This window comes from Prinia subflava, chromosome Z, assembly GCF_021018805.1.
Source record: "Prinia subflava isolate CZ2003 ecotype Zambia chromosome Z, Cam_Psub_1.2, whole genome shotgun sequence".
NCBI classification, from domain to species: domain Eukaryota; kingdom Metazoa; phylum Chordata; class Aves; order Passeriformes; family Cisticolidae; genus Prinia; species Prinia subflava.
Window position 1 is genome coordinate 58,002,825 of NC_086283.1, and position 20,978 is coordinate 58,023,802.

Below are 20,978 nucleotides of genomic sequence, written 5' to 3' on the forward strand. Positions count from 1 at the left end.
CAAGAGGTGTGTGTTCGCGTGGGGAAAGAGTCTGCTTGCCCAACACCTGCAACAGCATCTGTCCAGGACTCCTTCCTTCCTCACCTGCCAAGCACTGTTTGCTGCAGCAAGAAATTCCCCTCACGCCGGGGGACGCGGGATAGGACGAGCGGCTGGAACGCGGGGTGAGGGGTACAATGAGGAGCTGGGTCGCAGGTGTGGACGCGGGACCGGGATGCGGGACTGGCAGCGGGGCTGGGACGCGGAGATGGGGTGCGCAGTGGGACGCGCGCCCCGGAGGCGGGGCGCGGCTCCAGAGGAGGGCCGTGGGGGCGGACCCCGGAGGCGGGGCGCGGCTCCAGAGGAGGGCTCTGGGGGCGGGGCGCGGGGCCGTACTTCCGGCTCGGTGTTGCCGTTACGCGCTCGCCCAGGCTCTGCCGGACCGCTGGCCAATAGCGAGGCTTGGCGGAAGAGCGCGGTGGCCGCTGATTGGCGGCAGACGGCCCGGAGGCGGGGCCAGGCGGGAGGGGCGGGGCGCCGCAGGTGCCATTCCGCAGAGCCGGCGTAGCGCCGGCCGGGCCGGGTCCGTGCTGTGCTTGTTGGTGCCGAGGCAGGATGCGGCTGCGTTCGGGCGTGTTCGCCTCCTCCTGCCTCCTCGTGCAGGCCTTGGGCGTCGCGCTGTTCCTCCGCGGCTTCTTCCCGGTGCCCGTCAGGTCCGTGCCCCGCAGAGAGGCCCGCGCGGACCCTCCCGCCGAGCCCGCCCCGCCCGGCCCAGGTAACGCGAGCAGCTGCCGGGCGCGCCCCGTCGCTCAGTGTCGCGGAACATCTTTCTGTAGCGCCCTGGTGTTCCCAGACCAGTTTCCGGAGTAGTTTAGAACTTCACTGGTTTTCACGTAGTTGCGGATCACAGGCAGGAGTATCTTCTCGCAGTCGAAAAGCCTCAAGTTTTTCCTGACGTTTTGTTTCCCTGATTCTTATGGAGTCGTGATACCTGGTCCTGTTCAATGGCAAGTCGTTTGCAGATGCCGCGCCAGCTAAAACGCCTCACGCGTTTCCTGTGATGGTTCGCTGGCTGTGTTGTGCCCGAGTTTCATTGTTTCTGTGATTTTTCTGTGGCGTAGGAGTGCCTTAATGCCACCTCAGTGAGACTTTCAACACCTCAGCAGTGTCAGAGCAACTGTAGTAATGCAGGTTGCAACATGCACAGTATTGCCATCCATCACCGTTTCTGTGAAATCACTGACTTTACAGGTCCTGCTCTGTTCCAGAGCTAAATTTGAGAAACCAAAATTTTCAAGATTTTTTTTAAGAAGTCAGTAGAGGATGTGCTAATAATGTAGTTGTCTTATATTTTCAGTCGCAGATTGTACTGAAGTAATGTGACTAGGACTGTGTACTTGACGGATGACTTTTGACCAGTTTGGAGCTTGTGGAATGAAACTTCAGGGTCACTTGGCAGGTGGATCGAGTAGTATTTTGCTCATACAAAGCTCTTAATCGGGACACCTACGTCTGGTTAACTTTGTGGAGCAGGACTGTAACTACCGAACTGGGTCTTTAGCTGCCTGATATTTACTGTTAATTCTCCTGAGGTGTGTGGCGTTATGCCTGTGGGGACAGGGTTACTTAAATTGTGAGACACAGTGGAGAGAACAGAAGGTTGTGTGATTTAGAGTGTGATGTGCTGGTGTTGGTTAAGCAGGAATACTGAAAGAATCTAATCTGGTAGCAGAGTGGCAAAGCCTAAGGGGTTTCTGCTGAAAGGCAGGTTGATTTATAGCTGGAGTTGGTATCAAGGCTGTCACAGATATTTGACAGGCTGCTGTGAGTGACATATTGCATTCACATGTGATTATTAGCAGGACACTAATGTAGAGGGTGACTGGGTGGGAAGGAGATGTCAGACAATTTGGTTTTGAAAGGACTGGTTTGTGCTGAAGAGTAGAAATGTGTGCCACAGGGCTACAAGCAGTTTAAATTTAGGCATGTCATGAACAAGCCTAGATGTAGTAGGCAAAAGTGGAGTGACAGTGGAGTACTTACTTTCTGTCGTTCTTGGTTATGATGTGCTTGCAGAATGATGTCTGGATGATAAAGTCTAAAGGCAGAGTATTGCTTACTAAACCATGATGCAGAAGGCTTTCAACCTACTTTTAGACATATTCAGAAAAGAGTATTTTTTAGTGTTTCTGTAACTCCTGAAGGTTTCACATCGTGAGTCGTGACTGCCATTGAGTGCTTGGTGTCTTGGCTGTGATACTGAATGCTTGTAGCACATTATTGTGATAAGTTCTTGGTAGACAACCTGTGGTTTTCTTCACAGAAGTTCAGGTTCATTTAAAGTAACTGTTTTCTGTGTAACCCTGTCAGAGATAAATGAGTGTGCTGCATGGCAAGACATGGACAATGAGTTGCTTTAGCTGTCTTACAGTAAGTGTTTTCACATGGCTTGTAAATGACTCCAAATTCATTTGACCTTCTCAACACTTCGACTTTCTGATCAATTACACTGCAGGAGGAAGTTAGGAGTAGGGTATATGTGTTTGTAATCTGAATATTTTTGCTGTCAGCAAGCTTTTTTCACTAAGCAAGTGGATAGGGGAACAATGTAACTAACAGGACATCCAGTGGTGCTGCCTTGTTTTTCATGGAGAGCCAAAGCATGCCTGCTAAGCCCTGGAAAAATAAAATTATCAGTTTAATTAGAATTGCTTGCAGTTAGCATTTTGTTGTTGAGATTTCCTTCCTCTCCCTGCTGTGCCCTCCTCCCCCATTTCCTGATCTGGAAAATCACTAGCAATAACTAGTCTATGAATGTCAGTTTGTTGATGCTTATCTGTGTACTCTAAAATACAACTTCTGAGGTTGTTTTTGATGTTGTTGTGTTAGACTCGCCATTATCTGCAACCTTTCCAAGCTGTCAACCACTTATGCAGAAAAAACCTTTACCTTAAAGGACTGTAAAATCCCTAACTTTATATAACACATGTACTGAGAAGTCAATTCAACATAATAGTATCTGGGTAGAGGCCTGTGGGTAGCATACATTCTGCGTCCATTTTGCCCTTCTGTGTTTTTTCCTGATAGAGAAATGACACCTGTAGAGGCAGGGGCAAAAATGCTGCCGTGAAGCCTGAACTCCACCAATGTGGACCAAGTTCAATGCAGATAGAGAGTTGCTGTGGCCAGAATTAAGTCCATGCAAGAGAAAGAGTGGGCTTGGAGGCAAGTAGGCGTTGCCTACTACTTTATGCACAGCAGCATTTTTCTGTACCCACCTATATACCCTGTTCAGGGAATTCTGGAATTGGATTTCAGCCCTGCAGCTGGCATGACTAAACTAGTCGTACATTCTCCTACCTTGGAGGGACTGAATGTGCACAAATCTATTTCATACATGTGTCAGTGAAATTGTCTCTTTGTAAACTTCCTGTTATCTTATGGTGAGATTTGATAAAGAGTCATTGTTTATGTTGTGATGTGCAAAATTGGCTATTGGCACAGGTGAATGCTATGTCTTTTTTTCTAACAGAAGTTGTCTGTCAGATAAAATTAGTTCAGATTTACTGAAGTAAAAAGAGAGACAGCTACTCCTTCTTATTGCTTTGAACACTCTCCATTTCAAACCTTTTTCTTAGTTTTCCCAGTTTCAAGTCACACATTCCATTCATATCTTATTTTACTTCCTAGAAGTGATATTGGAGTTGAGTTATTCCTGTGCTGGATGGCTTGAAAACTAATCTTCCTCTGATTATTTCTCAGGTTTTCTGTTTGCAGCTTCTCATTTCTGTATGTATAATTAATAAAGAAGTTGAAAGCCTTCATTTATATGGTGAAGTTGTCTTTAACTTCTGTCTAGTCTTCAGTAAAATTTGTTGATGGCTTTTATATGCCCTGTTTTTATTGCTTAGAAATGGTTTCTAACTGGACCAAGATTCCTCCGCCGCTTTTCAAAAAAGTTGTCATTGTGCTGATAGATGCTTTGAGAGATGACTTTGTGTTTGGATCCAAAGGTAAACAGTTCATGCCGTATACTACTCAGGTTGTTGAAAAAGGGACTTCCTACAGTTTCATTGCTGAAGCCAAGCCACCCACTGTGACTATGCCTCGAATTAAGGTAAGTAGGATTTTTTTCTGCTGTTTCATTGGAGAAGCTTTTCAAGTATGAGTTGTTTCATGTGCTTGGGGTTGGCATAAAGGGCTTTTGTGGTGTTAGTGCAATCTATGGCTGGATGTCTCTTAGCTGTAGTAGTACATGTTATAGAGTCCTGATTTGCCATGGGCAAGAGGTTAAGGCCAGGTAAGACTCTAGTGCAGGCTTAAATGATTGACATTGTGTTTTTATTTGTAATCATGGGAAGGTGACAGTCTCTTAGTTGTCCAGTTGTCTTCTATCTAGGAACATTTTTATTGTATTTTTCTGTGGTCTTGTAATTTCTGAGAAAAAAATCCAGTATAGTATAAAATTGTTTTGTCATAGGGATGTTTCTGAAAAGCTTAAAAAGGAAATTCGGCCAAGTTCTGGGTAATTAAAACATGAATTGTGATGGTGTCATCAAAATACTTGATCATCCAGGCTTGTCAGTGGTAGGTCTGAGTAACACCTCTCCACTGAAGAAGCTGAGAGAGTGATCACTGGTAGGCCAACTAGCAGGCAAGTGAGAGAGTGAGAGGGAGACAGTCTGGTAGTTCTTTACAGGTGGACTTCATTACTTTTTCTAGAAGTTTCTTACTTACTATTTTGAAGGTACTGTTGTTGTTAATGCTGAGCCAGTTTACTTACACCTAAATTGTCTTTTAGTTGATTTAATGATCAGCAAATGAAACAAACATCAACTGTCATAGAAAGTCTTTTTTCTGGCCATTAATTAAGGCAGTAATTTTTTTACCTTCTGTAAAGCAGTTATCTCTGACATCAACTAGCACTGTGTTGTGGCAGATGAGGTTATGTGGAAAGACAGCTTGTGTTCTTTTACTTTGTTATGTTTCCTTACCAAAAATACAATTTGTCTGCTATCTGGCTTATTGCTTCCTCCCATTTACATTGCTACTGTCTTCTCAGTACTGAAAGTTTCTTGTTTAATGTGTCTCTTGTTTCATTAGGCTTTGATGACAGGTAGCATACCTGGTTTCATCGATGTTGTTGTGAACCTCAATTCTCCAGCTCTGTTGGATGACAATCTTATATGGCAGGCAAAAACAGCTGGGAAAAGAATAATATTTTATGGTGATGATACTTGGGTCAAATTGTTCCCAAAGCACTTTGTGGAATATGATGGAACAACATCATTTTTTGTGTCAGACTTCACAGAGGTGAGAGGCTTTGTATGATCCCAAGTTAAATAAAGTGAGTACAAACAGAGTGTGTCAGTTTCTGAGAATGAGTGAGTGAAGCTACCTTTGTTCTGAAATACTCACCTAGCAATTAAATAGAAACTGAATTTGTATGTCTTTTTGGTGTGGGCACTGCTTAGGTAAGCATTTCAATCCCTCATGCATGTCCTGTAAGAAGTGTTGGGATGACATGGTAATCATCAATTTATCACTCTGTAACTTCCCTTAACATCCCATTTTCTCACAAAACTTTTTGTGGTTGGACATTAGACTAGTTGCTTTGTTTAAAAATTCTATTATCCACATTTTCAGTTTGCTATCAGGTATTTTTAGTTAGTGCAGTCTTTAAGAGGTCCATTAATATGTTAGCTTGGTCTCTTAGAGGTATAATTTTATGGTATTGCATTACTTATGTAATTGCAATGGGAACAGTGTTTATGTTGTCAAAGAGGGAGCATAGAATTAAGTGAAACAAATACTGAAAATTCTTACTTTTGGCACAGTAGAAGACTAAATGCTTTGGCAAATTTACTTTGTTTTTGAACCTTTATGATTTGTAAAACCTTAAGCCATTGATCTGCTGCTACTAACTGAAGTATTTTATTACTTAAGGGAGTTAGAAAGGTCTGCTGTGAATTGGGAGACATGTTTAATTGGTTATATTGGTAAGACTTGCAAAAGCTCCAACCTGGAGTAAAAAGTCCAAGTGTTCTACTGAACTTGTGGTTATGTGGCTGTCAAGCTCTTTATGCAGTCTTAATATAGTCTATTAAACACAAAGCTTCTTATAGTTTTTTTGGTAGTTATATATAGACTCAGCAAAGTAGTATCACATGGGAAATATTGTAGGTATTTTTAAGAAGTTAAGAGAATGTATGCAACTAAAATATGTTGTCAACTCAAGCAGAACAGGTGAGTTAGGCCCCAAATAGCACTTTTCAAATAGTTCTTCTTTCTCACTATATTGTCAGTTCTTTTACTGTACAATCTTCTTGTGTTTGCACACTAGCAAAAATGGAATTGAAAGATCAGGGTTTGTTGTACCCTTGAACTTCCCATCACTAAACTGAGACTTTTTGTTGTATTTGTGATACTTGATGTATCACATGTGAAGTGATAATCTGGAGTGTGAAGGGTGAAAGTGACTGAAAAGTTCTTGAAACAGTTTTTAAAAGTTTCTGTGGAAGCTTGGCAACCCATTTGCCTTGTCTGTATGTAATCTGATGCATCCTCACCAGAAAAGATTAAATGGGGTGTAGAATCTATTTTGTAAGACAAATATATTTGCCTGACATTGAACTAATCAATTTTTTTTTCTTACTAACATTGCAAGTGACTGCAATCTCAGCAATTTCTATGGAATTTTCATGGGTGTAGTTAATTTTTTTGTGCTTTTTACAAGAGGGATTTTTTTTTACCTTATAGTTGTTTTTTTTTTCTTTGAGGTTGATGATAACGTTACTAGACATTTGGATAGAGTGTTAAAGAGAGAAGACTGGGATCTCCTAATACTACATTACCTGGGGTTGGACCATATTGGTCATATGACTGGGCCAAACAGCCCATTAGTGGGACCAAAACTTCGAGAAATGGATAACATACTGAAGAAGATTCATATTTCTCTTCTTTCAAAGGTAATACAGCTTCCTCTTGGGTCAGTGTCTGTTAGTTGTGGACTGACATTAAAGTACTTGCTGGTTGTTGTCGGTAGCTTCTTTATTCATAGACTAAAGTGTGTATTCTGTTCTTTGTCTTCCTGGGCCATTTCCTGGTGTAGCATTTTTAAGGATTTGGTGGGTGACCATTTAGTAACATCTGTTAGCAGCCTCTTCTGGGCAGCTGTGAGAACTAACACCCCCTTGGTGTGCGGGAAGAGGAGAGAAATGCCTACCAAAATTCTCCCATCACCTGTGAATGAAATGGTTGTTGGTGTGCTTTCTGGTAATGAAATTCTGTAGGAGTAATGGACATGTGCAGCTAATGGCTCTGATGTCCAGAATTAAGGAGGCATACCTAATTCTTAGATAATTGATACATTCAAGTGGAAGTGGTGGTCTTAATCTGCTTTTTTTATGTGAGCATAGCACATCTGAATTTGTTTTTAGATTGATAAATACTGGTTGTCACTTAGCTAAGCAGTCTGCATTCTGAAATACCAAGTCCTAGTTCCAGGTGGCCCACAGCTTTTTTTTTTTTATTGTTTGTTTTTTGGCTGCTGCAATTCAGAATAGCTGATCATGTGACATTTCAATAGTATTTTTAGTCAAGTAGATACTATTACATGAAAAGAAAGGTTCAATCCTGTGTGTGGAAGTTCTATGAATGTTACAGTTGTTTTGCTGCTGTTTTCAGTATCTTTGCTTTTGCCATTTATGTTCAAGCCTTTATGTCAGTTTTAGAACACATACATAATAAAAGCACTTTATTTTTTGGATAGAATAGGTACTGGTAATAACTACTGATAGTAAAAAGATACTTTGTTGTTGAATGATTGTTAATTTTCTGCCACTTTGATTTGTTAGCTCAAAATTCTTGTACAGGCCTCACTTAAGTTTCTGTTTACTCAGGAGCATACACATCATTCAACATTCTTCAACAATCATTAATAATCAGTCTTCACTGAGTGTCAGATTTCAACCCTTAAAGCCCTTGGGAAACTAGAAATCCTATTAGCAGTAAGATTATTTTTTAATATTGAATTGATATCATGTTAATATTTACAATATTAATAATTCAGCATGTATATTAAAACTTTGTGAAGATGAAGAAATGAAGAGGAGGAATATTTCTGTGTTAATCATACTCTTCTGTGACTCCTGATTTTCTTCTGATAGTGTGATGGCCTTTATTTAATCTTCCAGAGAGTTTCTTGTAACTGTAAATTCAGAGGGTTTTTTAAAGAGGTTTTTTTGCTAAGATATTGAGAAGTGTGCTAGATATGAATGTGCCTTACTTTCTAAAAATTACTGGGTTACACTTAATTGCAGCCATCTCTTGATATCTGCCCCAGGATGAGCAGGTTTCCAAAATGAAGTTAATTTTGAGACATTCGTGTTTGAAAATGATGAAGATAGTGAAATTATATAAATGAGTTGTGTTTGTATGGTAACTTAGATTTTTTCTGTGATTTACAGGAGGAAGCGTCTCTGCCCAATTTGTTAGTTGTTTGTGGGGATCATGGGATGTCTGAAACAGGCAGTCATGGTGGATCTTCAGAAGGAGAAGTGCACACTCCACTGCTGTTTATCAGCTCCGCTTTCGAGAAGAGAAGTGGTGAGGATCAAACAAACATGACCTTTTTTGAGAATTGTCTTAGTTTCAGGTTGAATAGAGTAAATTTTCTTAGTAGCTGGTACAGGACTGTTTTTGGATCCAGTATGAGAATAATGATAACACACTGGTGTTTTAGTGTTTACTCTGAATCAAGGACTTTTCTGTTTCTCATGCTCTGCCATTGAGCCGGTGCAAAAGGAGCCATTGAGGACCATAGCAAGGACAACTGAGCTGAGCTGCCCAAAGGGATATTCCATACCATGGAACATCATCCGTATTGTATAAACTGGGGCTGCAAGTCACTGCTTGGGGATGGACTGGACATTGGTCAGTAGGTGGTGACAAATTTTATTGTGAATCACTTGTTTCTCCTGGGTTTTATTCTTCACCCTTTCTCCTTTTCATTACTATTATTATAATAATATTTAATTTTGTTTCAATTGTTAAACTGTTCTAGTCCCAGCCCATGAGGTTCACCTTTTCTTTCTCCTTCCCACCAGAGAGGAAAGTGGGGTGAGTGAGTGACTGGTACTCGGTGTAAGGCTCCAGTAGATACCAGTGCACAGTGTGCTCTAATAGGGTGGGAACACTACTGCTGTATATAACTGTAACAAGAACAACAATAATACTTACATGTAGATTATAGTAGTTATTATTGTAATGGGAAGGGGCGAGAGGGAGTAATAAAACCCAAGAGAAACATGTGATGCACAGTGCAATTGCTCACCACCTGCTGATGGGTGCCCAACTCACCTTCAAGCAGCAATCCACAGCCCCCAGTCAGCTCCCTCCAGTTTGTGTACTGGCTACGATGCTCTGTGATATGGACTATTCCTTTGACCAGGTCAGCTGCTCCAGCTGTGTTGCCTCCCAGCTTCTCATGCTAGCAGAGCACAGGAAGTGGAAAAGTTCTTGATTTAGAGTAAGCCTTTCTTACCAACAGCTAAAACAACAGTGTGTTATCAACATTATTCTCATACAGAATCCAGAACAGCTCCTGTACCAGATACTAGGAAGAAAATTAACTCTGTCCCAGTTGAAACCAGGACAAGAACACACTGGCAACTCAACTGGCAAAATATAAACAAATTTATATTCTTCTAGAATTCTTCTTGAAAAGTGTTTTGATTTGTTCTACAGCTATTTGTCAAAGCCCATTCTGTATGACCTAAAACTCTGGTTTCAGCCAAAGTTAGCATCAGTATCTTGGTGAAAGCATGAATCAAACTTCGTAACTGCTGAGAGAGTTGTGTATTTCTGAGATGATAATCTTTTACAGCACTGTCCTATCTGAGTTTTGAGAACTAATATGGGATCTATTGTCAGGATACTGGGGTAATGGTAAATGAATAGGTGTAGATGCAAAATCCTATTTGAAGTGAGTTCAAATTTGTCATTCATGGCCAGAATATTGCCTTGGCCCCCATTCTTCTCTCTCAGACAGGTAGGATAGAGGAATGAATGACAATTTCTCACACAGAGTTAACCAGAAAGAGGAAGAAAGCCCTTGGGAGACTAGAGACTATTAGAAATAGGATTTTTCTTAACACTAAATTGATCTGACCCTTGTGAAAGGGTGAGTGGTGATGGCACTGATAAAACGACTGTTGATTACTAAGTCTTAAGGATGGAATATGGACATGAGTGTGTTTACTGTGTGGGCTGATTAATTTTATATCATTGATGTGAGTTTATGTATTTCTGAATCTGATTTTCAACTTGTAGATAATAATAAAAAATAAAAGCCAGATAGTTAAAGGCAAAGAGGCAGGCTAAAGAATGGAGTGTTAGAGAATTTTTAGTGTTCTTTGTAGAGTTGTGGTTAACTAAACTCCTTGACTGAGTGAATCGGTGGAATGTAGTTATACCAGGAGTGAATATTTCCACCCAGATAATACTCCCTTCTGCCTTTCATTCTGACACCTTCTCATTTTAAGATGCTTTCTTTTCTTCTAAAACCTGTATGCAGAACCTTGATTTATTTATCTTGCTGGAGGTTCCTGCAGCACAGTGGAGGAAGATTTTCCTGTTGTTTGTAAAGTTGTTATTGAGCTACAATAGAAAGCACTGCTTCAGGAGTTATTGACCTCTTCTCAGGTCTGTAAACAAAACAAAGTCAAGAGTGGATCAAAGTTCTTGGCTAAATTTTTGTTTTATGAATTTCACTAGCATGTGTTGACAGCTAGGCCACAAAAGTACAGATTCTGTAAATACAGTCTCCTGCTCATTGGATATAGTTTCTGTGAAAGTTTAAACTGAATGAGTGGTTTTTACAGTACAGGTAAATATATCTATTTACCTGTGTTTTGGGATAGACTTGTGATTTCTAATGCCTTTGTAAATATCCAGCAGTTTACTTTTCATTGGTACGGTAATCAGGATTCTAGTGACTGCTCCCTATGATCCTACTGTAAACAAAATGTACTGTAGTTAATTTGGTAGACCTCAAAATAGTAATCCTGTGGGCTTTTTGCATTTAGTATGCTGACAGAGTATTACTTGTATAGTCTTCTACAGAAATATGTCACCCATGATTGGCTAAATGTTTGGTATTTTGGCTTCTTTTTAACCAGTTAAGATCTTGACTTTAAAGACAAAATCTAAAAACTGCTGACAGACAGGCACTCATGCAAAGAGGCTTTACAGATTATAGATGGCATTCTGTACAAGTATGGGATTAATCAAAGCTAGATGAGAAATGAGGGAAATGTTAATGCTCCTAAAAGGAGCCTTGAGAGAAATAGACTATATAGAATTCTTTCTATACTGCATTTAAGTCAAAACACTCAATGCCTGAAGTTACAAAGAGGATGAAATAAAAACATAATGGAAAAGCACTGTTACCTAACTAGTTCAGTGCACACACAAGAAAAAACCAACCCTCGCAAAACCATCTTACACAGAAGGTTATTGAGGTTATTAAAATTATTCATGTCTGTAGATTTCTGTGAGATTGAAGGTGAATCCTAAAAACTGCAGTAAATTAATGGAATCTTACACATGACTCTTTAAAAATCACTGGATTTGCCTGCATGTACCCATGGGTTTTGAGCTTCAGCTTGCTTTACCTTATGTCTAATTTTGTTTGCCTAGCAACCTGATATTAATTAAATCTTGTGCTGTTGTCATTATATTTATTGTGAAGCTTCTAGAATGCTGTCAGTGTTATTTTAAATTCTCATTCTTTGTTCATGTATTAAATTAGCCTACTGTTGTGCTTTCTATTATTTCTAATGTAAAAGTTATGAAACCCTCTTAGGATGTAGGCTGCAATTTGATATTAAGATGATATCCTGGACCATCTGTTTTCTTACTTGTGTAACATTTATGTTGTGTTTACAGTAGTTGTTAGCAATGAAGAGTGTGCTGGCTAAGAATTTAATAAATATTGGATTTACAGCAGCAGAGGATAGCAGCTGAAAAAGCTCAGTCAGCTCTCTGCAGACCACTTAAAATAGCTGATCTAGTACCAATGAAACAATTTTGCAACTAGTAAGGTGCCAGCTGTCTCTGGAGAAATAGAATGGGCCTGTTATTGATATATTTATTTTCTTCTTGCCTTTTTTTTTTTTTTTTTTTTTTTTTTTTTTTTTTTTTTTTTTTTTTTTTTTTTGTTCATTGTAGCTCCTCTAACCCAACCTGAACATGTGCAGCAAACAGATTTAGCTAGCACATTGGCAATAGCTCTTGGCCTACCAATTTCCAGAAACAGTGTTGGGAACCTTATACTGCCGGTTGTTGGAGGCAAGACAATGAGAGAACAGCTACGTTTTGTGCACTTGAATGGGTTCCAGCTTAGCAGATTGCTGCAAGAGAATACACCTGCATATGAAAAAGGTAAATCAGCTGAAAAAATGTTGCAGATGTACTGAAAGGAGATAGTTTATAAAACAGTTTAGACTTTTAAATTGAGTAGTATGGCATTGCACTGCAAATTAGATATTTTCTTGAGAGCAGCATTCGGAACAGTTGTACCGAATTCAATCTTTACTGCAACCTACTTTGATGCACTACTTCTAAATACAGTTTTTTCATTACTACTAATATTCCTAGTTGGCAAAAGAGCAAAAATAATGATGGAATAAGATTAAAGTAAAACTGCCAGTGTAGTTAAATCTCAGTGGTTTCATAACTGCTCTTTGTGAGGTGTCCTATATAGGGCACTGACTCTGAGCTATTTGGAGAGTTAGCACAATGGACTGAATTTTCTAGTTTAAATAAAAAGATGCTTCAAGTAAAGCTGGGAGATAATTTGGGGTAAATGAACTTTTCATTTCATTTTTATGTATTTACTTGGAATGAGGACCTAGAGAACTGCTTATTAAAAATGCATGTGTGTATGTGTGTGTATTTGGAGGAAAGAATAAAAAACAATTAGAAAAAAATAAACCAAAGCTAGCAAAGTGTGGTGTTTCATTAGGAAGCGTGATGCAAACTGAAGTATAAATAATGAAGTTAATACGGTAATGTTTTGAAAAAAAAGAGTCAGAGGGTAAAGGAGAATATTTTACCATTGACATTAGAAGATGTTTTAAAGTGACTGTGAAGCTTGTCAATTGATTTATAATCTGTTGAATTATTAAAATAACTTGATGAGAATGCAGAGTTGTTTTACAGCTAGGAATAATTAAAGTGGATAGCAACATAAATGATTATTCTAGGTCAAGAATCTTTCAACATCACAGCTTCTAATCATAATTAAACCTTGTTCAGGAATTTCAGCAGAACAATTTCTGGTTGTTGCAGCAACGTGCCTATAGGAGGACCCATGCTCCATCTGTTCTGAGATTTTTTTTCTGCACAGATTTCACTTAACCCAGCTGTGTCAAGTGAGGAACTTGCCCTGTTCAGGATATGACTGTGTTGCTGAAAATGCCACCACAAAACTCTATCTGACAGTATTTCTGCAAACACTGATGAAACTACCGCCTTCTGGTTTATATGCCCATTTAAATTTTTTTTTTTTGTCTGGGAACAGCTTGATTTCAACTTGTAGCTTTCATCTGAGAAATGAAAGTCAAAATTACTGAGGATAAAAATGTAAGAATTTTTTATGCTGCTTACTTGTGACTGCAAACTTATTAGAGGTGCTTCCTTACTGGAAAGAGTTTGGCAGGCAAAGCATCCACAATGACCTTCTCTCCTTTCACTAACATAAAGTGACAGTAACATAGTGCTAGTCTAGGTCCAAGTCATAGTAGCTTTTTTTATAGTCTTAATGTCAATTTCCCATATTTCTGTAGACTTCTTAGAGGGCGTCTGTATTTCTTAGAGTGTCCTAGATGTGCAAGGCTATTGGTTAATACTTTGGTCTGTTCAGTTAAGACTGGCAGGGAAATAGTGTGTTCTGTTTGTTTAGTGTTGTCAGATGTGGGTACTTCAGGCTTGGAAATACTAAAGACAATGTCACTAACTCGAGTGACTAATATGAGCATGCCTGAATGGCCATTCGTTTTGCATGGCATTTCAGTGAAGATAAATGCCATCCCACTACCCCACTACAGGCACATACACATGTGTCAGGATTCCCCTAGAAAGACGTTACCTTGCAGAGAAGTTATTATATTCAGTAGTCTGATTCATGTTCAAGAAGGTTCCCATCTTTTCAAAAAAGGTAAAAAGGAGGATCGTGGCAACTGCTTAACCAGTCAGCTTCACCTCTGTTCTTGGTAAGGCTAATTTAGTGCTCTTCTATAATGGAGTAAATGCATCCATGGACAAAAGATGTCATCTACTTAGACTTCTGTAAGGCCCTTGTTAAAGCCTCCCTGAACATTTCTGCTGCTGTTGTTAGAGTGATATGGTTTGACAAATGGACTCTGTAATGAATGAGAAATTGGCTGCATGTCTGTAAAGTCGGTGGCTTAATGTCTAATTGGAAACCAATAATGAGTGGTGATCTAGCAAAATATGTCTCCATTAACAGTACTGGTGATGAACAAGATAATCTTAAAAGCTACCTTCCAGCCTGAATAATTCTACAATTCTAAGATTTTAAGTTGGGAATGTGAGGAGGGAAGATGAATGTGAGAGATGTGAGAGAGTGGTGACAGGCGTGTAGCATGTAGCTGGGAGTCGATGATGAAATAGTTGAGATCTTCTGGGTCAGGATTAGTGCACAGATCAATATGGGCAATATTGTATGGGTGTCTAGTGTGCAGACAGTTGGATCGTAAGGAATTTGTAGCTTTCCAGACAACTAGAGGAAGTCCTACATTCACTATCCGTGGTGCTTATGTGGTGCTTCAGCCATCCTGTTGCATTTCAGGCTAGATAACTGGACAGTGAGATGGACTGAAAAGTGTCTCAGCTGCTGGATTCATGTGAATGTGATCAGCAGCACAAAGTACCCCTGAAGGCTGTTGTGATCAACCACAGAGCTTGACTCAAGCCAGAACTATTTAACATCTTCATCAGTGATCTGGCCAGTGGGACAAAGTGATGTGTCAGCAAGGGAAGGACACAACAGAAATCTGGGCGAAGTGCTTGATGCAACAGGTGGGTCTGCTGCCACTCAGAGGCACTTTGACAGGTGGCAGAAATGGGCTGACAGGAACCTCTTAAGGTTCAGCAGAGGGAAATGCCAAATCCTACACCTGGGATAAGTAATCCCATTGTACTCATGCAGATTGGATTTTGACTGACTGGAAACAGCTGGAAGAACAGCCACGGGCTGAGACTGAGGACAACAGGTTAACATTAGACAGCAGAGCACCCTCATGAGAGGAAGGGTGATAGCATCCAAGTTGGCATTAGGGGACAGTCATCAGCTGGTCAATCCTGCCTCTTGTGTCAGCTGTGGTGATGGACAGCAGGAGTCTTGGGTCTGGTGCTGGGCTTCTCAGTACCACAGTGTAGTGGTAGATATAACATAATGAGTGCAGTGCATGGTCATGAAAGTGATTAAGGGATTGGAACGTCTGTCGTATGTGGAGGGGCTGAGGGTGCTTTGACTGCTCAGGAGGAGTTCTATCAATGTAGGTAATACATGATGGGAGGGAATAAACAAGATGGAACCAGGATCTAGTTGGTGGTCCCCACAAAAAATTCAGAGGAAACCTTTTTAGGTAAGATTTGTCAAACACTGGAATGAGTTGGCAAGAGAGGTTGTGGAGGCTTTGTACCTGTAAACATTCAAGACCTGGCTGGACACAGATCTGAGCAATCTTTTTAGCCTACCCTGCTCAGAGCCTTTTGATCTTTATTTGTAGAACATCTGAACACTCATCAGAGTTGTGCTGACAGCTCTTGGACTATATGATTTCTGAATTCCACAGAAAAAGTCTGCTGCCAGGTTTTTTGAGGGAAAGAAACCCCAAAAGATAATTGGAGTCAGTTGGACATGACTCACAGTTGCTTAGCTGGACATCACGCATATTGAAACTGCTGCTGCAGTTTCAAGCTTTCCAATGCAGATGCTTATCTAGTGGATCATTTAGTGGATCATAACATTTCATTTCAGTGCTAAGAGAAATGCCTATGATTGGAACTTCAGTTTAAAGTAAAAGATATCCTTGAAAGTACTTGCAAGGATAGCATAAGCCTTCCTGCCTTAAAAAATACATGTATATTGTTTTCAACTCTTGAGGTCAAAACCAATAAGCTCTACTGAAGGGGAAAACATGGCATGCCTGCCCAGTGCTATAATTTACAGCACAGGGGTTAGTGCATCCACCAGCTGTTGGGACCATGAGGATTTTGACTGAGTCAGTCATAGCAGGAAAAGACTCACCCATTTTAAGCTATATCATAAAATATGCATTCCTTTTTGGTGGAATACTAGTTTCCTTCTTAAGACAATGAGATGAAGTCAGATGTCATTTGAGTTGAATTGCAGTCAGATGGGAAAGCAGAATGACCTTTACAAGCTGTTTCATGAAGAGGCTATGAATTTCCCTGGATTCAGCTGCTCCAATGTTAAGAGCAAACTATAACAGGACACAAAAATTTCTTTTCATCTTCAAGTGTGTTTTAAGTATATCTGTTAATAATTAAAGAGCAGAATGAAGGCAGGTCAGTAACTTTTCCCCCCCCCATGTTTGTTCATATAAACACACATTTTCAAACTAAGAGGTTGTACAACATTTAATGGGACTTGGGCTTTGCTTTATTGAGATCCAAAAGAATCCTCATGCTTAAACCTATTTTCAAGTAAATTAAATTTTACATGAGAAACTTGAAGCTTGACTAAGGGCTTTATTATTTAAAGCATATCTTTTTGAAACATGCTAATAAATTGTAATGTGAGGTATGAAGTTTTCTTTTGATAGATGTGGATACATGCAGCTAAAGAAAAAGTCTGAAAAAGGAGAATACAAATAGCTAGCAAAAATTAAAAAGCTGAAAGAATTATCTAAAAACACACTTGGGGTCTTTGAGCAAGCTCATACCTCAGTGTAAGATAGGCAGCCCTAGGTATCTAGCATTGCTTCCCTCATGTTCTGAACTTCTGAACGTGTAGTTGAATGATAAACTAGGACCTTTTCTTTGAAAGACATTTTGGAGTGGAATAAAGAGTCATGATTGAGAGCAAATTGGATGGTGTTCTTAAAATGAGTGCAAGTTTTTCAGTTTGGGACTGATCCTGAATTTGTGTAAGATTAAAATAATTTGATTTTTACTGGGATATTTATATATTAAAACTGGAGAAGTAATTTATTTTATTCATTCTTTCCTTTTAACTCTTTTTAAATGATTACTGCTTGTGACTGGACCTAAGTGAAACTGTTGTCAAACATGCTTGCAAAGCTTATTCATCTGGTTATAATAAGGTGGTAGTGAGGCTGAAGCACAAATTGCTAATGTAATACCATGCAAGTAAAACATTGGCAGTGCTTTGCAAAATGTGCAGCTGGGCAAGCCTTGCTTTGGATTTTGCTTCAATTTTGACTTATAAGTATCCTGTATGGGACTGACTTGCCAGTATTACCTGCCTGTTACCAAAATGCTTCTCCAACAACTTAGTGTCCATTACCCTTCTTATTTTATGCTTCCTGCAAATAAATGTGCCACTGAACCAGTATAACTGGAGTTCTGAAATGAAATTTGGCAACCATGGTCTTTTATTCCTGTCTGCAAGATCTTTAAATCATGAGGGTTTGGCTGAAAGTCATCTCTCATAACATGGAAACAATGGCTTTGGTGGGCAATTAGCATGTAAAGAAGTAGATGAGAATGAAATAAAAAAGCTAAAAAGAATGAAGACGGAGACTAGTCAAGAAGCATGAAAAGGGAGCAGAAGATGTGGAGGGAATTTATGTATGTTTCAAAAGATAGCTTGAACTCATTTCAGTCTTCTGTATAATGAAAAAATGTCATGTCAAATCTCAGTTTGATTAAAGCTCATTTTAGATGATCCTTTATGGATGTCCTCAAACGTATGAATATATAACTCTTATTTCAAATATACTGGAAGAGAGACTTTACAGGGAAGTTAAAAGAATGACAGGAAGGAAATAAAATCCCCTGTGTTCACTGGCAGGTAATTTGATATACAGGTGTTTGCTGCTGGCTGGATTGTACTTTCTGTCAGATCCCTGCAAGCCCCCTGCATAGCAGGGTCAGCATGCCTTGGAGTCTGCCAGAAGTCTGGGGAAAACAGACTGGACATTTTGACTTAAATATTGCCTTTTAAAATTCTCACTTTGAATTCAGCCAACAATAGATGATGAAGTGTCTTGTATGATAAGAGACTTGTAAATAGTAAGCACAATTCTTTCATGACCATATGAATTGTGAATAGAAGTACTTCATTCACCTTCATTCACTTGGAATAAAATTTAAAATGTTTCTGGATTTAATAATGTACTTGTGCTGAAAAGGCTTAACAAAAAATACTGGGTTTTTTCCAAGTAGAATACACTGTTCATCTACGAGGAGTGAAAAAGAGCTGTAACGTAAGTCTTTGTGACACAAAGTTACTTCAGTCATTGTTTTAACCTTTCTTGTCTGAAACGGTACAGCAAATGTTTACCCTACTTTCAGCTAAGAAGGAAAACACTGCAAGTTAAATAAAAATTACCAAATTGATCTTTTGTATTTAGTTATAGTTACCTTTCAAGTCAAATTGCAGGGAAATAGCAAGTGCTGTTAGTGTGAAGTGAAATTAAATATCTATTTTTCATAAAAAATGCCAATAATTATGAATAGTCATGCATCGTATAAGTTCCAGTGAGATACGAGTTTCTGAAAGTCAGGTTCTTGCTTTCCATGTGTTATCAGAATTAGTGTTGTGAATGCATACTGTCTTCAATGACTAGTATTTGAAAAGCAGAATCACAGATTAGGTAAAGTAGGACTGGATCACTGCAGGTTGTCTAGTCCAACTGTCTGGCTCAAGCAGGGTCCCCCATAGCACATTACTCAGGAATGGGACCAGACAATTTTTGCATATCTCGAGAAAAGGGCTCTGCAGCCTTTCCATGCAACCTGTTACAGTGCTCAGCCACCCACAGAGTAAAAAATTCTTCCTAATGTTTAGGTAGCACTTCCTGCGTTCCTGCATTGCCTCTTGTCAACAGGCAGACTGCCGCCCTTTTGCTGGGCACCGTTGAGAAGAGCCTGGCACCATCCTCTTGACACCCTCCCTTCAGATACTTACAGGCATTGATGAAGTCCCCTCTCAGCCACCTCTTCTCAAGGCTGAACAGGCCCAGGTCCCTCATAGGAGAGGTGCTTCAGTCCCCTCATCATCTTTGTTGCCCTCCACTGGATCTAATCCACGAGCTCCACGTCTCTCATGTGTCCTGAGGAGCCCAGCACTGGACACAGCACTCCAGATGTGCCTCACCAGGGCTGAGCAGAGGCCAGGATCACCTCCCTTGACCTGCAGGCAATGCTCTTCCTAATGCACTCCAAGATCCCATTGGTCTTCTTGGCCCCCAGGACACACTGCTGGCTCATGGACAGCGTATTGTCCACCAGGACCCCCAGGTCCTTCTCCACAGAGCTGCTTTCCAGCAGGTCGCCCCCAGCCTGTGCTGGTGCCTGGGGTTGTTCTTCCCCAGGTGCAGGACCCTTCACTGGCCTCTGCTGAATTTCAGAAGTTTCTTCTTTTCCCAACTCTCCAGCCTGTCAAGTCCTTCTGAAGGGCTGCACGTCCCTCTGGGGTATTGGCCACCGCTCCCAGCTTTGTGTCATCAGGGAACTTTCTGAGAGGAGACCTCTGTACCTTCATCCAAGTCATTGGTGAATGAGTTAAACTTTACTGGACTTAATGTCAACCCTTAGGGAACACTGCTATAACAGGCTTCCAACTAGAAAGACTGTACACTGCTGATTAAAACGCTCTGAGCTCTGCCATTCTTGCAGCTCTCAGTCCATTCATCCAGCCTGTACTAACAACTCATGTGGTGTGGGTTGTCTCCTTTACTGTTTTCTCTAGACATCGGCTATTTGATGATTTCCTACTTAGTTTACATAATATGTTCTGGATAATGAGTAGTTCCAGTGGACAACATTGTTTTCTCCCCTTACCACCCCTGCCGTATCTGAAGCATTTGAATTGTTTGTCCTGGAAACTCTTTGTAAAAATGGATGGTTATTTTAATAAGTTTGTCAATTGTTAGAGGTCTTGTCAGTTTATTAGGTTAGAATTAATTGCTTTTATTTCAAATAACTGGTATTGTTACAGGAAGATAGTATAATTTTGTACTTGTGAAAAAATTTTCAACTGCTACAGCAATTATATAGTTTTATACACTACCACATCCTCCAAGTAATCTTTCTTTTTTCATGGATCCTCTTGCTTCCTTTCTTTTCTCCCCTTCTCTCTAGATCCTGGATATGAACATTTTAGGATAGCGGAAAAATCACATGGTAACTGGATCAAACTGTATTTAGAGGGGAATAACTCAGAAATACTCTTAAATCTTGGCAAGAAGGTCCTGAAGCAATACTTGGAGGCCCTCAAGACACTGAGTTCTTCATTAAGCAAACAAGTGGCACAGTATGATATGTATTCGATGATGGTGGGGACTGTGATCATTATGGAGGTATGGAAATAGATCTTTCCGTGAAAAAGTTAAGTGCACAAAAGTAGAGTATCTTTGTATACAGTATACATTTACTGCTGACTGGTCTTTAGAATTACTGACTATGGGTTTTTAGGGTTGGCTGACATTCTGTTTGGATAAGATTAATACTCCTTTTAAAGTAAAATCTGGCCTTTAAAATTATTCAAGAGTGCTTTTAGTTACAGTAGATATGTGGATGTGCTACAACTTCAATTGCTCCTACATTAGCTAACCTTCTATTCTTGAGTAGCTTTACTACATTAGGAAAAAATAGTCTGGCAAGTAAATCCCTAGCTGTTCTTCTTTATCTAGTATTGAATACAGCTGCTCCAAACAGGCAATACCTTATATGGCAAACTTTGACAGTTCTAGGATTTG

At 39.9% G+C, this 20,978-nt stretch overlaps 1 protein-coding gene across 1 annotated transcript in view; it reads left to right on the forward strand.

Moving 5' to 3' along the window:
* The first annotated feature begins 502 nt into the window (after window positions 1-502).
* PIGG (phosphatidylinositol glycan anchor biosynthesis class G (EMM blood group)) overlaps window positions 503-20,978 on the forward strand; it is a 91,844-nt gene continuing 71,368 nt past the window's right edge. Inside the window, exons 1-7 of the mRNA XM_063422022.1 lie at window positions 503-754; window positions 3,891-4,096; window positions 5,083-5,292; window positions 6,759-6,947; window positions 8,448-8,586; window positions 12,211-12,423; window positions 20,362-20,579. Of these exons, the coding sequence (XP_063278092.1) occupies window positions 595-754; window positions 3,891-4,096; window positions 5,083-5,292; window positions 6,759-6,947; window positions 8,448-8,586; window positions 12,211-12,423; window positions 20,362-20,579 (1,335 nt within the window). The 5' untranslated portion in view covers window positions 503-594. The remainder of the gene's footprint in view (window positions 755-3,890; window positions 4,097-5,082; window positions 5,293-6,758; window positions 6,948-8,447; window positions 8,587-12,210; window positions 12,424-20,361; window positions 20,580-20,978) is intronic.